The sequence below is a fragment of the Colias eurytheme genome, chromosome 23 (assembly GCF_061535395.1).
Source record: "Colias eurytheme isolate Ceu_HAF_F1 chromosome 23, ilColEury1 Martin Lab GWU primary, whole genome shotgun sequence".
Taxonomy (NCBI): domain Eukaryota; kingdom Metazoa; phylum Arthropoda; class Insecta; order Lepidoptera; family Pieridae; genus Colias; species Colias eurytheme.
The window spans coordinates 7,244,922-7,267,782 of record NC_143002.1 but is presented as its reverse complement, the minus strand read 5'-3'; the positions used below and the strand labels follow the sequence as shown (position 1 = coordinate 7,267,782).

Genomic DNA, 22,861 nt, shown 5'->3' with positions numbered 1-22,861 from the left:
AACTCTATTATATTATAAATTTAGGGTTACCAGAACAAATTCGCATTAACTTGCAACGGTCCCGCGGGGCCATTTGTCATGTTGCAATCATGGCCCATGCCCCCGCTTGGGGACGCTCATCATTGTTGTTATAAGTTCATACATACTAATGTGTGTGTGTGTTTGATCTTTACGTTACGAAAATGAGGTAAGTTGTTGTAGACAGAAAAATTAAGTTAGAAATAAGTACTACTCACTATGAATACTACCTACTCATAAATACTTAAATATTTATTAGAAGTTAAGATTGAAGTTCGCTGTTGATTTCATTAAATAATTAACATTTTGTAAAAAGGAACGCAGTTTGTTTGTAAACTGCTACGAAATTCTAGAAATCGTAGTGCTCTTTTATAAACAAATTACATATTATATTTTATTCCCAAATAAAATCCCGTCCCATCATAATTCATATTAGACATACTTAACACAAACATAATATTGCTCATATTAAAAAAAAACCGTCGCCACTAAAAGTTTTACGTTTAACATGAACAAAATTAAAATTTTCTAAAACATTAATCAACGAAACGACGCAACTAAACAAGCTATTAAACAATTATAACCTTTTCATGCAAATTTAATCGTTCAAATTTCGTTATATGAGAACAATAAACTTTTGTCACATCTGCCGCTAAACCAATTTAGAAAAGCACGCAGATGAAATGGAACACTTCTAAACGAGGGGTCAACCAGCCCTGGTTCTATAAACATGATAAGTCTCCGCAAACAAAGAGGGTATCATAACTATACACGCTGAATAAATACAGGGGTGTCATTCGAGAGCTCAGAAATACGATTAAGTGCTTATGTACGCGTTATTCTCCCCAATGGATTACGGCAAGAGAGAGAGCCAAATACGATCCCCAACGTGCCAGACAAGGCCAGCCGTATCAAGGGGAGATGCGCAATTAAGGGGTACAATGAAATTGGGCGAAATTTAAGCGGAAAGCTATTTATCTGTATATTACTTTATTGTCGAACCATTAACGCGGGAATGGGATGACATTACGAGCGCGAGCGGGACGGCGATACGACAAATTGGGGTTGCCAGTTGCGATTTTATAGTGATAGATATACGAATTCCCGTTGGATAGAGGGAGAGATCAATTGGCTGGTAATAATGAACGCTTTGTGAGAATAATTGGAGATAGTCGATTATGTGACGGTAGTTCATTTGTGATGAATGTTTACTTTTGAAATTAGTAGCCATTTTGTGTGAGGGTGATTATGGGATCGGTAGTACGATGCATTCAATGTCATTTTGATTGTGCTCTATTCATTTTTTATGCTATGATTTATTGAATAAAGCATTGAAATATAATTAAATTTGGTTTTAGAAAACGGTTGTTAGAAAAGTGACACTCAATTAAGTTTTTATTAATATAATATGTACTATCAAATGGAATAATGGATATGAATTATTGTATAATAATGGTTTCTGTCTATCATAGGACATACTTTGTAGTCTATTAGAATATAGTTTAGTCTGACTCTGGCTATTTTATATTTCAAAAAAATATAGAATATGAAACATATATCTACCTACCTAGGTACTATGAACTAATACAAAGTCATTTAAAATAAATGATGTATTCATTTTTATAGTAGGTACCTATGTGAAAAAGAGTAATTTGTGATTTTTGAAAATCACAATAAATCAAAATTTTACTTCCATTAAATTGTTAGATAAGTACCTATTTAATACCTATTTGTACAGTTCTCATAATTTACAACAGCCTGTATAAAATATTGTGATTAAAACCAAACACCATGTATAGGTATAACCGGATACGGATGTTGACGGGTTTTCCGGGCATCGATTTATTACATTATTAGATTTCATTGGCTGTTATTGTATCCACCATGAAAAACTATCAACTATCAATTCTAATTTTATTGAAGAGTTTATTAAGTAAAACATATGTTTATAACTAAAAAAACATGTTCCATAGCTCCTTACTTATAATTACTTAATGATCTCCTTATCATACAGCATATTTTCTCATTCTTTATTTACCTACTCTTGCATTATTTAGCGAGTTTCCTCAACATAATATTTGATATTGTCACGATATACAGGGTGGAATTTTCGAGGAGTACAAACTCTTAAATTCCACCCTAAATCAGCAAAAAGACATGCTATATACTACATTATTCCAAAACGACATCATCATCATCATCAGCCCATATACGTTTCCACTGCTGAGTGCTGGGACATATTGTTCCCTCCTATGAGGGTACAGCGTAGAGTGAACAGGTAACTTCTAGGGAAGCGCGTTCCATCTTAGACCACATCTCAGCTTAACATCAGGCGAGATTGTGGTCAAGCGCTTCCAAAAAAACCAGGCCATAATCCACAAATAATTTTAGATGTAATTTTACTAATATTAATACTTAGGTTTATTTTTTTACTAACAAATGGATCTGCGATTTCCGAATTTTTGATGCTAAATAAATAAACATAATCCACCACGCTGGCCAAGTGCGGGTTGGCGGATGACACATGTCGTCGAACTTTTGATTCTTCGACATGTCGGTTTCCTCACGATGTTTTCCTTCACCGTTCGAGCAGTGGTGATGTTACAACATGCGCAGATAAATTGAAAAAACGACATAGTCCATATTTTATTTCCTTGTTATCCCTGTACAACCTATAGATATGCAATCTTTAAACTTGTATCAATAACAAACCCATTTTTTAGCCTAACGGTTATTCCACATACCTATAAGCCACCATTTCCTATGCATTTACATCATTACCTATATAAGTTTATAGATTTATCACCAGCGCATGCGTGATTCACTCTGGGTGGAGTCGCGAGATGCTGCAATGTTCACGGGACTTACTTATGTAGAAAGAAACCCCTTGTTAATGTAAATAAATATATAAGAAATTAAATGTTTTTAACGGGGTTTGAACGCTTATAATGAAAGGTAGTTAAAGTTTAATATGTGCTAGGGTAGTTAGTATGTATTAATTTAACATATCAAAATAATTTTTTGTTGTTTCTCTAGGACTTGATGCTTGTTGTGTAATAACATAGTCTAAAGAGAAAAGTATAGATATAGATTTTATCGAAAATATTGGCCCGCTTTCCATAGTTTGTAAACAATAATTTAAAATAATTGTATGTAAGTACATCACAATTTATTATATTGGAAGAAATAGAATTGTTATTCACATTTAATAATCATTAAATGCAAATAAAATATCAAACATAGACAATTCAAAAAAGGTCAATGATTGTTTACAAAATTCGAATTCTATTAAAAAACAAACTCGTTCCGTTCCCGCCAAAACGGCATTTAATCTGCTTCCATTACGGACATGCAAAGAGCCACAGAGTATCTAACCAAGCAGGTTCTACACGATACCAATTTTATATTATTAAGAAAATTATACACAGCTGCTCACAACGTTCATACGAGCTATTAAGATAAAATGTTTACCGTACTTAATTCGATTATTGGAACTTGGGACTATATGTTAAAGAAAATGGCTCGCTGTCATATCCAATTTTTTGTTCGCGTTTTGTGAGGTCGTATTTGTTATTTTTTGTTGTATTAGCTATTTCTAATTAATTATTTAATTGGTAATTGGTATACGAGGGTACTTCTTGGGTGCCATGGAAAAAACATGATGTTTGTTTTAATGTGATTGTATCATATTATTATGTATAGATTTTTAATATTGTAAGCAAGATTTTTATACATCTGGTAATAAGTAATTAATTTAAATTTTGTATCTGTTTAAAAAAGAAGGAAAATATACCCTAATAATTGTAAATTGTGGTAACCGTTGAAAAACTACACGCTAGTATAAAATTAGCTCTTATAAGAATTTCTCCAACAATTACTACAGAACAAAATTCCGTTATTCCCGTAAAAATAAAATAACAACAAGGCAAAGAAAAATACTTTTATAGGGTATACAGAACTATGTATATGGTAACATTATGAGCTACATGCTTCGGTGCCCCCTAACGCTCAGTGAGTCGCTAAAAAAATAATAATACACTCATCAAAAGGCAATAAATTTGAACATTCTCTTGAAGCCTCATTACCTCGTAATTTTCGATGTTAATTTCTTATATGGAACATCGCATTTCACCAACAAGATAATAAAAACTATAAAACGTCAACAATTCCCGCGCATTCCTTGTTCAACAATTTAAATTATCAATAAATTGATTCCTGAACGCAATGTTTTTTTTTCATGCATAAATATTCTACGCGTTATATTTTACAAATCTCATACATATTAATTTTAAAATCAATTTAAGATATTTTATGTGTCATTCAATTCAAATTATATTCGTAATAAATATTGTGTTTCCGTTCAATTCTCGATGAATATTCGAATGGTATATATAATTTTAACTTAGCTAGTCTTTATTGCTATATTCCATTGATTAATTTCCCTCGTTTTACAAAATAAAGGACCCTACAATTATTGTATTTTCTATTATTAATTACAGAAATATTTAAACATCAAAATTGTAATCAATCATTTATAAGTGCAGTAATACAGATCAAAGGGCACTAATTAAAAATCAACAATTCGAACTTGACACTGGCAACTTATTGCCTTAAAAAAAAGAAAAAAAACCATCAACAAGAAATTACTTTTTTATCATTTCGTTCAACATCGCATGCGGCGAACAATTTAGCGCTAATTCACCGATGTTGCATTTATAAACGTGGCTGTTACGATTTTTTTATAAAAAAAAAATATAAAAAATGAGGTAATAACTAGCTAGTACGATGTTCCACGTCTTTTTTCTATTAAACTATTTCCGTTGCTCATAGAATTCTAGATTAATTGCTGGTACGAACATCCTATATTTAGACTGTAACACACCTTTCCTTGTAATAATCTGTATTTTCCATCTTAAAGTAAAAAATAAAGACTAATAAATCAAGCAATTAAAATGATTTTTATTCCAAGTTAGGCTTCACATAATCCGTAAATAAATCAGACAATAAAATACAGTTATAACATCATCATTTCTCATTTACTGGTTTCTAGGAATTTCTCTTTCACGGTGTTCCAAGAATGGTATATTTAATTAAATAATGCTATACTTCTTCATAATTATGCCAAAGTTTGTTTGTATGTTTGTTGTTAGATAATGCATATTGCATGAAATAATTTCACATTTAGTTGATAGAGAATGAATGAATGAATGAAAAATACTTTATTGTACACCTTATAGAATACATTTTACAAACTTAAAAATATAATATGTATAACAATGTACAGAAGGCGGCCTTATCGCTGACAGCGATCTCTACCAGGCAACCCAGAGAGAGAAATTAGTGAAAATGTGACACTACAGGCTGTTAAGGCTTGTCTCATTTGTAGTTTGTAATTACCTATTAGATAATTTTTTTAGAACGAAACCATTCATTGGAATAAACCTATTTAGAACATTAAAATCAAGCAAGTTCATGTAAGTAGGTATACAGTATAGTATAGTTAGTATACTTACATGTATTTGGATAAAATATAAGAACTAGACTAAACTATAGACTCTACATTCTTATACCAATAAATAGCGTGTACTGTATTAATTCAAAAAAATAAACTGAATTCCTTACAAAATCAACAGCTGTCGATCCTCAATTAAAGTACATCGGATCTAAAATGTAAATTAAATATAACAAATCGTTGTATCGAACCGAACATCGCGAATTTGACAGAGGTGTTGAAAATTTGGATCAATCATGCATAAACTACAAATGGTTAACAACGCACACTTCGGTAATGAATCTAACGCGTTTTGCAACAACACGCAATACACACGTATAAAATTAAAACGCATATGATTTATATGAATTTACATAATTAATACCGAATTATTTACCCAACAAGATTAGCAGCCGACGCCCAACTTTCTAACAGTAAAATATTCAGGGCTGCATTGCAGGCGGATATCTTACTAAAAAACTAATATAGAAACGAGGTTTCGTGCGACCACACCCTGTTGTCTTCGGACCGACAGCATATTCATTGTTATTGGAATATTGTTGGAAATTGAGTATTTGAATAATAAAAAAATATTGATTTTTTTTATTTATTTTAAAACTTTATTACTTATTAATAATATTGATATTTAATGCAAAAAACTCCAAAAAAAAATATTTTTCAATTAATTGTAAGCAATTAAAGATTGATGAAATTAAAATTAAAGTCACCTGACTATAAACGCGCCATGACTGGTCACGATAGATGTGACGTCAAAATGTTATAGTTGTAGGATTCGTTTTTCTATCAACTGCAATGAGTGAAAACTAACATTATGACGTCACCCGCGTTCGGGTGACGCTTCGGGAGTTGTCGGTGTGTTTTCGGTACTGGATTCAAAGACTAATTTTTATTTTGAAATAACTTTTGAATTATTGCAAAAAAAATTTAAAAAAATAGTTTTGTTATAAAACTAATATATAATCTTTCCATTTAGCACAAAAAATTTTTTTATTCAAATACCCAATTATATAAACATTGCATTTAATTGGTACTTATGTGTTTTAGACAAATATTGGTTGCTGCGTTGGGGGCATTTCAGGAAGTGGATAGACAATATTATCTCTGTTTAAAATTTGGTCTAGATAAGAACAGTCTTTCTAATGGGAATGTTGTTTTAAGTATTTATCTTTACGCTAAAATGATTGACTTTAAACAAAATACGCTTGATTGCGCTTTTAAGAGGATGCATTTATTTCAAAAATTGTAGAGTTTGTGTTATACCTAGTATTTCTATGATGATATTTTTATCTAAATTGTGTCAATTATGTGTGTGCTATTTTATACACTAATCTAGAGGTAATTACTTACACACTAATTAGTAAATTAAAAAAGTAAACAGTATGAATGAGAGGTGTATGTTGATTAGAACTTGCAGATTCCTTTAGAAAATTACCATCTGCAGCCATAATGTCGTGTCAGGAATTAAGGTCATATGAACTATGAAGTACCTACCTAAGTAGGTAGATAGGATCTACTATTGTTGTTGAACAATAAAACGTTTAAACATTACCTATATCATAATATTTATAACAATGATTTATTTGCGAACGCTACCAACACGAACAAGTAGAGCTAATAATCGCGTAATAACATTTTTTATTAGTTTCCAACAATTAGACGCGGCTCGATATCATTCGGTTTGCAGGTAATTATGAAATAATTACGGTTTAATCGACCCAAACTATATAGCCGCTTTTTCAATGGTTTTTTGTTAACTAAAAGGGCAGAGTCTGACTGATTGTGTGTATCCCGTGTTGCCAGGATGGATAGATTGATTGAAGTCAGTGGAAAAGGGATGTAGGTGCTCCCGTTGACGCCAAATTAATTTAAACTAGCATTAACCAACAGTTTTTGATATGGCAACGATAGCTTGTGTGTTATACAGACTATAGGTATCTTTGTGTCCAAATATCGTCCATCAGATTAGTCACTGCGTGAAATAGCAACATACGTCAATATTTACATACCTACTTTCGAGTTTTAATTAAGATGTATACCTAGGTATCTCAATATTATTTCTCAAATTTTTCAGTTATTTACAGACAACAAGAAACAACAGCCGTCTAAATCATAACTTGGAAAATGGGAAGCCTCTTGACTCATAATATTATGGGTCCACACAGAGTGTGTGAGATATTTATTTATTTATTTAATGTACAACCATTCCTACCATTACAGTTACCCAATGCGATAGGGAGGTCAAATTTACAATACAATTTATTCATTAATACAAAAAAAAATATAACATTAATTAAGATTATAATATACAACCGCTACAATTATGTTTGATACTCTAGTGACTAAAGTACCCGTCACGAGAAGCTATAAATTATGTAAACAAACATCTTTTACTAAGTAAACATTTTATACTGCGAGATAATAATAAATTGACCATATTCAATCGACATGAAATATAGACGGGTTATATGAAAGTAACAACCTATTTAATTTAGTCGGATCATATTTTAACGACGCAAAGCGCTATCGTTTGTGTTTCTTGGTACCGGAACGCGTCCGTCGCAGGGATTGTGAACTATCGGGACGCCATTTTGAAATAAACGCATCATTCGAGTTTCGAATGCGTACGAGTTTGTTTCATTGCTTTGCATATATCGCGGATCTGGTTGTTATTGTTAATTTTGTTATTGTTTCGTTATCACTTTTTTATTGTTGTTACTTTAATTGTTGCGTTAATTTTATTTGTTATTACGTATAATGGAGCCAGTAGCCAGTACATCTAAGGAAATAAATTCGCCACGAAAAAAACGTCAAAAGGTGCGTAATACAATTTATCTAAAATATATAATAAGTAAAAAGAAAGAGTTGTTTGTTCAAACGCGCTAATCTTTGGAAACTTAAGGTTAATATTAGAAGTAGGTTTTAAATTGTGAAGTAATTGGTTAGGTTAATTGGTATACCTGGAGATATAGCTTGAGCTTCGTGTGACAAGTGACTACCGGTGATTTTTACAGGTGACGAGCTTTACGGTTAATGAGAAAAATATGGTGATAGACAGCTTCGTGATACATGTCACTGATTCTGACACAGAAATGGAAACATCTGAATCTGACGAATAATTATTCTTAAATAATATTTATGTTAATTAATATTTGTTACTTAATAATTTATTAAATCTTAAACAAATTCATTTTTTTTGTTGGTCCAAATGTTGTGAACTCCTGAACACTTGTTTACAAAATTTATAGCTTCTCATGACGGTTACTTTAGTCAAATATTATAATGATTAATACATATAAATATATGCTCTGTTGATGATAAATATTACTAACCTGTGTTTCTGTCAAACTCAAAGCTTGCGCTAACTGTTTCCTCTCTGCTCCAACGACATAATGGTTTTTCTCAAACGCATGCTCAAGTTTGAGAAGCTGAGAGGGGGAGAACGCTGTTCTGATCCGTTTGGGCTTTCTGAACGGCTGCAAGAGGAAACCGGGGATGTCTGGACCTGGAACAAGAAATAATTTATTTATATTTAGAAAGCGATATAATGGTTGCATACTAACAACTTATAAATAGGTAGGTATGTTCTTATTACATGTAGTGCGATTACATATTATAGTTATTATTTAATAGATCCCATTCCCGTGGGATTAACGGGATAAGACCTATCCTATGTATGACTTGAAAAAGGTTTCAAATCACAAGCTATCTCTGTACCAAAATTCATGACAATCGGTTCAGTGGTTGAGGCGTGAAGAAAAGACAGAGTTAAATAATATTAGTTAGGATTTATCATTCACGCGTTCAAAGTCGGATCAATGCCTAGTATAAATAAAGTTACATTGTATGTCATAGGTATCTATCGTGTCTAATAACAACATTAATTGTTTTAAGTCATTAATCTTTAATTAGATTACCTTAATAATTAGCAATGGAATTAATTACTTCAACGCGTTCGTGTTTATCTATGAAATTTTATAGCAGACTGTGATAATCATGGCATTTTATTTTATCTTATAATTATTAATAAATATTATTATTAATAATAGTAGTTTTAATGGCCTAATTCAATTAAAAGTAATCAAATTCATAAAATAAATTAGCTAGCTATAAAAATTAAAATGACTTTTTTCATGCGTTAAGAGGATGTCGATACTCATGAAAATCACTACATAGTATAAAACTTAGTCGAATTTTCTGTCCCTATGTCCCTATGTCTCTATGTATGCTTAAATCTTAAAAACTTATACGCAACGGATTTTGATGCGGTTTTTTGTAATAGATAGAGTGATTCAAGAGGAAGGTTTTAGTATATAATTTATTAGGTTATAGACAAAGCGGGCGAAGCCGCGGGCGGAAAGCTAGTAAAAATATAATATTAAATTATGAAAACAAATAAAAATATATTGGGTTCTATCACAGTTCTATGCTATTTGCCCTTACGACGATATTTTTCTAATTCGTTATCTACAGTAAATAAGTATTACGAATACTAGGTGAAAATTCAATCATAACGGTGCATTTACACCAACGAACATAGAGCTAGAGCTAGAGCAAGAGCATTCTTTCGTGTTCTTTTAGTGTAAACGAAAACTCGTAGGTATTCAGTGTTGTTCGCAGAAGATTAGAACATTGCATTGAATCTTTTCGAACGCAATTAGAACAACTAAAGAATGCTCTACGTCTGTTTAAACTATAATAATTTGACATAGTGGGGTTAGAATGAGTATTCGCACGTTGCCAGAAGCTCGTTTACCATTAACCATTCAATACAAGACATCCAGTCACAATTATTATATATATATATATATATCTATATTACAATTATATATATCTAACAATTATATAATTATTAGATATATATATATCACAATTATTTTCAACACCAATTATTTCATACAGTCTTTAAAGGAAGACAATAGCAACCAATCGACCATCAATTATTTTAATTATTTATTATGTTATCTGTATGACATTTATATTATCTGTTACTTGTCTAATTCATCCTTTGAAAATAGTATAATTGATCATTGAATAGTTAAATTTTATTATTACTTGTGGTATTCCTTAATTGTGTTATTGATTCCAATGGCATAATATATTTCTCTATCTCAGCTGAAGAGTTTGTTTGAACGCGCTAATCTCAGAAAATACTGGTCCGATTTGAAAAATTCTTTCGATGTAATAGGCTTTATCGAGGTAGGCTATAGGCTATAATATATTATTATCATCATTCTAAGACCATCAGGAGTTGTGCCATGCGGGTGAAACCGCGAAGCGCAGCTAGTTTAAATATAAAATAAGGTTGACGTTAAAGTAGCCTTTCAGTGAGAAGAACTTAAATACTTTTTATATAATATATTGTACTAAGGGCCGATTTTTCAATGCTTGGATAAAACTTATCCGTCCAATAAAGTATTACACGATAATATTAAAATGTCACGTAAACTGTCAAATACGGGCAATTAGAATACGTTTTTAAAATGTTAGTTTTTTATATTATTCGACGAATAAGTTTTAACCAAGGATTGAAAAATCAGCCCTTAGCATACTATGTTATCTAGTTTTTAGACAGTAATTAGGGTTGCATAAATCATAACAGTGCATTCAGCGGCGGCCTTAGGGGGTGGCGAACAGGGCAATCGCCCGGGGCCTCGCTCTTGCAGGGGCCTCGCGCAACAACCCACCCAAGCAAATTAAAAAAAAAATGAAAATGTGTGCGTGTACTGAGTATGTTCATGCGTGTGTATGAAGGAAACGACGATATTATCTCGGTGCTGAAATACATAATAGAAAACAAATTAACTGAAGTTTACCCCACTATCGAAATCGTCCTGAGAATTATTGCCACCACACCTGTGACAGTTGCGTCTGCTGAAAGGAGTTTTTCGAGGCTTAAAATTATTAAAACATATTTGAGGAATTCGATGACACAAGATCGGCTTTCAGCCCTTGCCCAATCGAAAATGAGGTAGCTCATTCGTTGGATTAACTATTGTGCTTTAATAAAAGATTTTAGCCTTAGGAAAAGCCGCAAACATCAATTTTAAAATTTATCATCTCTGTATTTGTTAATTTGGTAAATCTTTCTATGTATAAATATATAAATATTTTAAATCTCAAATTTATTCATTTCTATAACTTTATCATTTCTCCTCAAACATGACAAATACCTAAACCAAACAACCAGACCTACTTTCGCATCGCATACATATTTTCACGAAGAGTACAGGGCCTCGCAAAGGGCCTGCCGCCCGGAGCCTCGCAATGGGTAAGGCCGCCGCTGAGTGCATTCCAGGGTCGCGTATATAGTGCAAAACATAAACATTTACAAGTATATTTTACCCATATAATTAATGAGCATTACTCAACCTGGGTGGGTGGGTGCACGCAAAGCCTAATGTCATTTTAATTGCATCGTCTTCGGAGATACTTCAACTTTAAGTATGGCTAATTCACTTTGAATTATTTAATGTAGGTTTTAATTTTCGCGTTTTTTTTTATAAACAACAGACTAATGATTGCTTTTTAATCTTTGATACAATAACATGTGAGTAAGATGTTTAATAAGTTGACAAGATAATTTCTTACTACGTTTTATATTTGTAGTAGGTATAAATTCTAATTGATGGTTTTCTTAAATGAATAAATTGAAATAAATTAAAGGACATCACACATCTATAAGGTTAGGAATAATAATCAGTTTACAATCCTTAATTAAAAAAAAATAAGTTATGTTATAAATTCATGAAAAATATTCTAAATGATTAGTTTTTCTAAACAATTAACTTGTTATAGTTAATTTGCCGTTTCCCTTTGTTAAATAAATTATGTTTCTTTAATTCAAATTTATGAGTATCAATACGTTTTTACTTTTTAGCAATACATATTACGTAATCGAATAAAAACTTAACAAGTTTTACGTCCACCATTTAAAGTTGATAACTTAATAAATTTTATTTTTAATATTTTCAATAATAAAATTTAATTACCACAATTACGTCATGTCAAAGTTTGATAATAATCTCTTAAAACTACACATAATTCGTGGTTTTCGAGTAAATGATTTACAACTTACATATAAAAAGTGATTTTAAAATATGTTTTTAAAACTAATTAGATAAATAATTATATGGTTATATAGCGTACATTTCATAATTTAGCGTGTGTATATAATTTTGCGAAATAATTTTAAATTAATTGAACTTATGGCGCGGTAAATGATTTCTTCGCGTGTACACAAGTTTTATTATTCACATAAATTATACAAGTGTTATGATATACGCTAACGTGTATATTATTTGAATTTTGTAAATTTGTATGTTTAAATTCATTATTTGAGAATGAAATGATTCATTCTCAATTTGGGAAGATTTCAATATCAAATACCAAGTAGGAAGATAGGTTATATGAGCTTTCTGAAAGTTCGTACTATCTCATTTATTGCACGCCTCATAAGCGAAGCGTTGAGGTGGGTACTACTGTCGCTTCGCGCAAAACATCTGATTTTTCAAACTTAAAATGTCTTTATGTATCATACATTGCACTTGTAAGATAATACATACACACACATATTAAGAAAAAACACTATTTTTAACGTTCATGATATTTTTGATGTCATTTTTGTTATTTAAACTAGTTAAAAAACAGTTTAAAAAAGTTCTGTCTTGGACGTCCGTGTGTCTGTATGTGCGGATCCTTTTTCTTGTTAACACGCGGATAGCGACCGAAATACTTTACTAATCAAGTCTTTTTTTTTCTCTTACGCTTGAGTATGCTCAGGAATAGAACCCTTTCATTTTTCAGGGTCTGATTCGATGTGGTTTAATTGTTATTAAATAAACAAAAATAATAATTAATAAATATTTATTAAAAAAAAATTATGAGGCGTGCACTTTTGGATTTTCCAAATTATTTAATTTTATTAAGTATTTGTTATCAATTATCATGTTCATTCCGAGGAACTTTGTCTCCGTTAAATTATAAAATCACGTGTTAAAAATTCATAAAGAATAAAAACAATAGATAAGATTCAGGTCGGTTTGTAAACGTCAATGAAATTATCTTGATCGTAAAATGCTGAATTTATGTATTTCGTGACACCAGCCTGGGTCACCAGATAGTGAAGCAATAGCTTAATGATCCCACATCATGTCATCATCACAGCCCAAACCACACGACGCCATGAACAATATAGCTGTCAATGTCAAATTGTTTTTTTTTTGCATGTGATGTCAAATTTATTTTTGTCTTTACCGTTTGAAAAACTAGCGGTTTTTTTATCTATAGAAAGCATACCTAGGTACTTAGCGTGATTTGCAAGCGAATCCGAATTTAAAATTGTATTTTTGTAGTTTGATAAAAAAGTATCGACTGGGGAAATATGAAAAGAAAATGCTATTCCAGTACTTTCATAAATGTGTGTTAATAACGCTGAAAAATTAATAAACGTAGTGCCGTCTAGTAACCACTACCTACTTATCGATAAAATGAATAATTTTCGACACAAAAACGTTACATTCTATAAAATTCTTACACCGGTACCAATAAATTATACACAGAGCTTGGTTAATTAAGAGCTAATTAATCAATGTTTATTAGCATTCTATACTTACAATGATTAATTTTAATTTAGGGGGAATTAAATGTTAATAAGGAAAATGAAAGAGATATGTAGATTTCGACATTATAATTATTACCTACTAGCTTTCCGCCCGCGGCTTCGCCCGCGCTTTCAAAGAAAAACCTGTTCCCGTAGGATTTCCGGGATAAAACCTATCCTATGTCCTTTCTCGGGTATCAAAATATCTCTATACCAAATTTCATGCAAATTGGTTCAGTAGTTAAGGCGTGATTGAGTAACAGACAGACAGACAGAGTTACTTTCGCATTTATAATATTAGTATGGATGTTTAGTTATTTATCGACGTCTTACTACGAGTAATTATTATAAGCCCATAGAAATGCTTTATTCATGTAATTATATATTCAAAAGTATGGAAAATAATTCCATAAAATATAATTTATGAAAATACCTGATATCTGATTTAACAAGACCGTACTACGGCTCATATCTTATTATTAATTCCTAAAATGATAAAAAACTCAAACACTTAAACTACACAAAAAAGCCACTTCTCTTTCCTCAGCTAAATACTTTAAACGCGCCCACAAAACAAAACCCACAAAGATTTAACTCAGACAATTTTAAATGAAAGCCAGTAATTAGGAATCGTTTTTTCAAAACGAATTATCTTGTCAAGCTATAAACTGAACAAATATCTCCTTTAATTAGTTTTAAACAGCTCAGACTGAATAATTAATCATAAATTCTCCCATCCTACGTCTCGGCCCGAACGTAAATCACTTCATCTAACTACCGATCTTGTTTCAAGATGGCTGACCGCTGCCAACACAACGAACATAAATAGTTTAATTTAAAACGCTTGTTAATCTCGCTCGACCAACAACAAAGTACTCTCAAATTACATCCAATTATAACCCATTCAATCCTTTAAAGAAATATTGTTGAAAAAACGCATCCGGCAACAATCGCGGTCATTAAAAAAGGTGCGTAACGAAAGATGTGACGTACAGTGCTACCAACGTTAACGAGGCGAAGGTTAGTGACGTACAACTATCGATAAATGAACGATTATCGATAGTATTAACTAATTTCGTATTGTGCCGTACATGGACGAAATAATCGATGAAGCGTATCATTAAAGTTCACGATCGTGCGCAGAAGAACATAACGCCTGTCCTGTACGTACCTAATTACGTCTATAACATTTTAATAGCGCTAACATTGTATTTTATCGTCGAATGGTATGTATAAAGATACGGTTTGTTTATTGATATACTCGTAAAACGAACACGATTTCCAGCAGTTTTTGCTAGTTGCTAGCTGTTGACTTACACCTCCTATATTTCATTGTCTTAAGTATATTAGCTATTACTGATATTATCAAGATTTTTACTACTTTGTCGTTGATTAAAGTGGCACTAATTTAAATGTTTTAATCTTTCTACGGAACAGTGTAGTAAAGCTTATATTTATGGGATATAAAATAAGTAGATACTTGGACACCGGCATGATAATGAAGCCATTTTATTGATAGAAAAACTTGCAGATTTCCTAGTTGACGTATAAGCAGGTACTGGTATATTGCTATTAAAATATAATAGAATGTACGGCATTCTATATAAGAAACGATAAATGGCATTTTTAAAATATCGACAAACACAGTATCACGTCACTAAAAAACAATCAAATTTCGAACGACAATGGCGTCGGTTGATAATCGCGCGCACTCGTTCCCGCCTTGTGACAATAGAGGCTCTCTTTTGTCAAACCGCTTCTGTATAAAAATAGTTTTAAGTGACGCGTCTATAAAAACTTAATCCAGTTTAATTAAATTCTGTAACGGAGTTCATAAAAATAATATTATCGAAGGGCAAGTTATTTGTAAGGGTGATTATTATTTGCTTTGTCACGCCATGACAGTTTTTATTGACAGATATAATGGCGCGAATATTTTCCTCAATGCGTAATTGATATGGGGCGGAGATTAAAAAAACACCATACATTTTAATATTAATTATTAATTTCACTGTCACACAATTGCTAATTTTTATCATTTGAAAATCTTTCCTAAAATGTCTAATTCGTAGGCGCAAATAACATTAAGATAACTTAAGGTGTCTTACAAAAAGCAAAAATTAGGTACTTTTAAGAAATTATCTCACTCGCAGGTTATTTGTATAAAATATATGAATTGAGTATAAGAAATTATTATCAATATAATTAAGTTATCACAAATAATTACGACTAATGGTACGACCGTTACATTGTAGCAAGCTATAGGTTATCTGTGTATTATAATTATGAAATAGAACAAGCAAGGCTAAGTACCAATACATATGTAGTACGAAACTTTTTAATTAGGCACAGATAATGTTTTATTGCTTTTTATGTTTTCGGCCTGATATGGAATATTTTTACTTAATTAGTATCAGCACAGATAATGAATTGTTTACTATGAGCAATGACATGCGGCCTTGGGTATTTTTGTAATTTAATAAAAATAGATTTTTCTTTCAAAATACCTACTATTCCGAAAGTTAACGCGTTTATTTTATTTTATTTTATTTATTTGGTCAACCAACATTTGTTTACAATGATTCTTAGATATAAATTTTACAACATATAGTTCTTGCGATAAAGTAACAAATAATTAGAGGTTGACACAGCATGCGCCAATTATACAGAGTTAGTTCTTAAAAGTAGGATACGAAAAGTAGGTTTAGCACTTAGACGCGTGAAATACTGAACAGATTAAGAACAAATTTGATATGCAGATAGATTACCTATAATCTGGTATAGGTAATATAATATTAGGTTCGCTTAAACAGGCTACTAGGCTACCTATATATTTTTTTTATTTTCATCTTCTTGTACCTATTGTCTAGGTACATTGATTGTACCTAGATACATGCATCACACAAAAACTAATGTATGGCATTAAATGTACCTAGGACTTTATGTAGGTAGGTATATTAGAAGCTAATTAAATAGTGTTTTCACCTCGATGGTATTCACGCTATTTAAAACAATAATTTAAATCAATCAGTTGCCAAGCTCTTAAAAATAAATCATAAATATTAAATATCTACTAGAAACATCCATTACATATTATCAATTCTAATTACTGCAATTTTGATCTCTAACCTTTGAAACAATTACCGCAGTGTCGCAAACATATAGATAAGTGACATTCAAAGCATCTTACGGCGCCAAACGCTTTTGACAGATTCGATTTTTTTTGGGTCATAGATAATAGAGCGTTCACGATGTTAATTGATTAGGTTGTTCTGTGTTTGACATTTCGAAAATTATGTTATGCAGTATGCTGTTATGTTCATTTTGATTGGATATTTAAAAACCCCTTATAGGTAGTGCTAAGGTTGGTCCCACAGCATTCATTGTAACACTATTCAAATCTAAATAAAGAAAGAAAGAAATAAAATATGTTTAATCTAGGTGGATCTACTTAATGTAGGTAGATACTAAAACTGAAGAGTTTGTTTGTTTGAACGCGCTAATCTCAGCAATTACAGGTCCGATTTGAAAAATTGTTTCGGTGTTAGATAGCCCATTTATCGAGGAAGGCTGTAGGTATATATATTATCTATCTATCACGCTAAGACCAACAGGAGCCGGTGAAACCGCGGGACACAGATAGTCACAAATAAGACTTCAATAATTATTTTCACTTAGAACAAAAGCACGGTGCTTGGTGTTACAACTTTATAGGAACATAAAGGTTACCCAATCTAACATAAAAGACATGAGTTTGAAAGCGTGAAAAATATGAAGCTATTATCCTACCAATTAAATAGGTTGTTGAAATCACGTAACACGCAATGGAGAGTAATCATTTATTTTTTGCCGTATTGCACATAGATGTCTTTATTTAGCCATAAGAGAAATAATCCCACGCCATTTTAATTAAAGTTTAATTAAAAATCTAAAATGGCCATATAATAGTCGACCATATCTTGTTATGCCTTAACCGTGGAAAATCCTTTCGAGTGATTAAAAATTAATTATTGACTTATTTGGTGAAAATTGCCTCGCAGTAGTTTGTAATTAAAAACGTTTAAGGCGGGTTGTGCACGAATTCGAAAATAAACGATAACTGATAATTTTTAATACATAATGTATTTACTAGGTTTCCGCCCGCGGATTCGCCCGCGCAGTCAAAGAAAAACCCGCATAGTTCCCGTTCCCGTGGGATTTCCGGGACTGCGTCATTTTCCCGGGATAAAAAGTAGTCTATGTCCTTTCTCGGCTATCAAAATATCTCCATACCAAATTTCATGAAAATTGGTTCAGTAGTTTAGGTGTGATTGAGTAACAGACAGACAGACAGAGTTACTTTCGCATTTATTATAATAATAATATTAGTATGGATGTTTGCAGGATGATACTTAGGTACCTATTAGTCAGAACTTTAATATCGTTGTTATCATCCCAATTTCAGTACCTAAATAAATTATTTTAAAAGCTCTACTTTTGATGAAGTTAAGAATTTTTAAAATCTTTATAATTGTTAAACTATTTTTTTAAATGTTTTCTTCAACAAATAAATACCTTAGTATTTTAAGTTGCCTTAAGTTGGAACAAAAGTATGACATACCTGTTCTGATTAATACAACTTTACCAAAAACAATAGCCTAAGCTGTGTCCTAAGTAATAAAACATTCGATATCCGTAGAAAAACATTTTCCGGCGCGGAACAAAATCTTTTCGATCCTTTGCTTTTATACTACTAGCGTTTTTTCCTCTTGTGTTCTGAGAAGAGAAAAAACGCCGCGTTCCAACCGCTCGTTTGTACCACACATTAAACTGCATTTCTAGATATTGACTAATAAAGCCGTTAAGACGTAACTAAATTCAATGCGTTTCATAAATACTGTTTATTAGCGATATTTAATAATTCATTGAACGTTGAAGTATCTACTATTCACATAATGCTATTTCTATATGATGTATATTGGAATAAAGAAATAAATAATAATCCATACTAATATTATAAATGCGAAAGTAACTCTGTCTGTCTGTCTGTTACTCAATCACGCCTAAACTACAGAACCAATTTGCATGAAATTTGGTATGTAGATATTTTGATACCTGAGAAAGGACATAGGCTACCTTTTATTGCGAAATATGTACCACGGGCGAAGCCGGGGCGGACCACTAGTATAATATATATTTATTTAGTTCTATTAGGTATATTGATCAAAGCAAGAATTCAAGTACTAGGAATTAATTTAATTTCTCTACTAGTTCTCCTTCATAGGTTCATGTTTTTTGTTATATTTTTCAGTTATCATTCCATTGTTATGAAACAAACGTCCAAACATACCTACATAGGTAAATTTTAAAGTTATAGGGCATACCTACTTACACCAAGTACCTACCTAGGTAACAGTAACACAACAAACAGAAAAATCTGTTCATCTTTCAATAAAAATATTATGTAGTACCTAAGTATTTAAATAATACTAATATTATAAATGCGAAAGTAACTCTGTCTGTCTGTCTGTTACTCAATCACGCCTAAACTACTGAACCAATTTGCATGAAATTTGGTATGGAGATATTTTGATACCCGAGAAAGGACATAGGCTACTTTTTATTGTGAGATATGTACCTACCACGGGCGAAGCCGGGGCGGACCGCTAGTATATAAATAATTACAAACTTCATTCCATTGCGCGAATATGAAACAAAAAAAAATATTTTTTTTTAAGTTTAGAAAACGTATTCAACGTGCTATTGCCTCTTCTATCATAAACAAATGTTTTACGGTCACTCTATTATCTATGACAAGCTTCCTATAAGATAAAATTGTCTTCTATCTTAATATCTCACTTACTTTGTAGCGCTTTCATAGATAGCTTTACAAGATATAATAAGTTTAAAAAAAACAATAATATGTTGGTATATATTTGAGATATGTTTTGCTATTTTTATTCACTATCTACTAGCTTTCCACCCGCAGCTTCGCCCGCGCAGTCAAAGAAAAACCCGCATAGTTCCCGTTCCCGTGGGATTTCCGGGATAAAACCTATCCTATTTCCCGGGATAAAAAGTAGCCTATGTCCTTTCTCGGGTATCAAAATATCTCTATACCAAATTTCATGCAAATTGGTTCAGTAGTTAAAGCGTGATTGAGTAACAGACAGACAGACAGAGTTACTTTCGCATTTATAATATTATAGTATGGATAAGTTAAAAAAAAAACAATATGTTGGTATCTATATTTTTGAAATATGTTTTGCTATTTTTATTTACTACAAGCAAACCCAGCGAACTCCGTTTCGCCACCAGAGACACCTTTTCTTTGCTATAAACCTCACGGAGCCCGAGACCTTTGCAACGAATGCAAAACCGTGGAAATCGGTTCGTGCGTCCTGGAGTTCTATAACTCCAGGACGCACGAACAATACGAAACGAAAATAAGTCGGATTTTCATATAGTAGATGACACAAGAAATAAAAAATCTACTATAAGGTCCTACTAGTTTGCTAGCTACCTTTGACCTGAATAGACAGGTAGCCAGAATGACCATAAATTTTGATATTTTGTTATTAATTAACATTTGAACGCTTTGAACATTTTTTTTAGCATCAGGATGGGAAATTTTATACTTTTAAATATCTAATTAGACCGGACTATTCTTTTAAATTTTTAACTGCAAGCTTTTTGCCATTGCTTGCTGATCAATTAAACATCGTAAGAGCTCTTCAAATGTTACTCAAAAAAAACATAACACCACCAAATTATCTGAACACTTACAAGTTAGAGATAAGCTCTGATAATACTGTCTATATAAATCAGCCGGTTTATTGGCTGTCGATGTGTGAAACGTTTTGTTAACAGGGTTATCTGTCCTAATTAGAGATAGGGAGGATTGAATGTATTTAGATAATAATGAAATATTTGAAATTTGGGTAACATACACCGTAGGCCGAAGACAAATCTAGGATGTGCCTGAGAGATATTTTTGAAGTGAAAACTACTTTAGCGGCGTTGGGTATAAAATCTTAAACTCGCGTCAGGACACGTGACGATCGAAAAAGCGTAAGACGGATGGATATCAAACATGCTCAACGTTAATAATCAAGTTTTAACTTCTGCCGGCACTCCCGGAGTGCAACCCGTCTTTTTTTTTTTCCTCTTCATGTCAAGAAAATGTGAATAGAAAGATATTTGAATGAATTTCCTGCTCAAAAAAAAGACGTGTGGCACTCGGGGACTGCCGCGGTAAAGCTATTGCATACTATGCCTTCAAGCCACACCTCCGCGCCTCCTTCGTTACTAAATTTCTGGATTCGGTCCCCGCGCTCAAGGCCCGCGATTGAAGCTATGCAATACCTAGATTAAATGTCTAGAAATAGGTTTAGGTACAACATTTTAAAACAAACACAAGAAAATACCTACAACATTTTAGTTATTATTAATTTTTAAATTTAATTAAACCTAATTTTATTCTAGTACTAGCGGTCCGCCCCGGCTTCGCCCGTGGTACATGTTTACGTTTTCTCTACATAAGAACCATCCTCGTACTTCAAGGAATATAATAAAAAAAGAATTATCGAAGTCGGTTCGGCCGTTCTCGAGTTATGCGCTTACCAACACATTTTGCGATTCATTTGTATGTATAAGAAGATTTTTACAGTCCCAACATTAATTTTAATTTTTTTTTTCAATAAACCGTTATATTCTAGCTCTAAGTACCTACATCTCAAATTATTTCAGTAAACCCCATCCCAAATGTATAAGGTAAAAATAACAAAAATATTTAAATATGTTTGATTTTTCTGCCAGGCCTTTCCTTTTTTTATTCAATTCAATTTTAATAATGTGGCAGAAAATAGGCTAAACATAAATTTGCAATGCATTATGTTTTATTTAGGTATACCTATTTATGTTAATAATTGAGGAGCAAAAAAATTACCTACTCCAAACTAAATTACCCTTTTGAAATAATGTTTTTAGCAGGTGGAATTTGAAAAGGTATTTCTCTGATGACCTACATATTTAGAACACATGATGTCACATTTTTGAACCGACCTCACATTTTTTACTTCATTTTTTCTTTTACTAATTTATCCTTTTTTAATATGTAAGTAGGCATAAACAATAATTTCTTTTCATAATTCATCAGGTCAAGCGCAAGGCCACGCAACACACATCAATAAAAACAAAATAATTAACATCATATTAAGACACGCGATTTGATGGTCACGGACGAATTTACAAATGCCGTTACATAAAACCACGAAGTGTGAACTCATTAATATTTTGCAATGTCGGTAAAAAGTTGTAATTAAGTAGTATCATGCGGATTCGACAAACTCGTATAGGTACAAATACGCGACACCGTATACCTACTACTAATTCATTTTTATTGATGAATTAATGTTTTTGAACTAGAAATATTAAAAATAAAATCCTATTATCACTACATAGTATAAAACAAAGTCGCTTTCTCTGTCCCTATATCCCTATGTCCCTTTGTATGCTTAAATCTTTAAAACTACGCAACGGATTTTGATGCGGTTTTTTTTAATAGATAGAGTGATTCAAGAGGAAGGTTTTAGTATATAATTTATTAGGTTTTAGACAAAGCGGGCGAAGCCGCGGGCGGTAAGCTAGTTAATATTATAAATGTGAAAGTTTGTATGGATGTTTGTTACTCTTTCACGCAAAAACTACTGAACCGATTACAATGAAATTTAGCACACATATAGAGGGTAACT

At 31.8% G+C, this 22,861-nt stretch overlaps 1 protein-coding gene and 1 long non-coding RNA gene across 2 annotated transcripts in view; one reads left to right on the top strand and one right to left on the bottom strand.

Annotated features, from left to right (window-relative positions):
- LOC149898393 (homeotic protein empty spiracles-like) overlaps positions 1-22,861 on the bottom strand; it is a 28,971-nt gene that overhangs the window by 4,211 nt on the left and 1,899 nt on the right. The window contains exon 2 of the mRNA XM_090115611.1: positions 8,860-9,032. Within this exon, the coding sequence (XP_089971737.1) occupies positions 8,860-9,032 (173 nt within the window). The remainder of the gene's footprint in view (positions 1-8,859; positions 9,033-22,861) is intronic.
- Positions 7,870-8,798, top strand: LOC149898394 (uncharacterized). The gene is made up of 2 exons (XR_016458085.1): positions 7,870-8,344; positions 8,542-8,798. It is a non-coding gene; the product is annotated as an uncharacterized LOC149898394 (long non-coding RNA).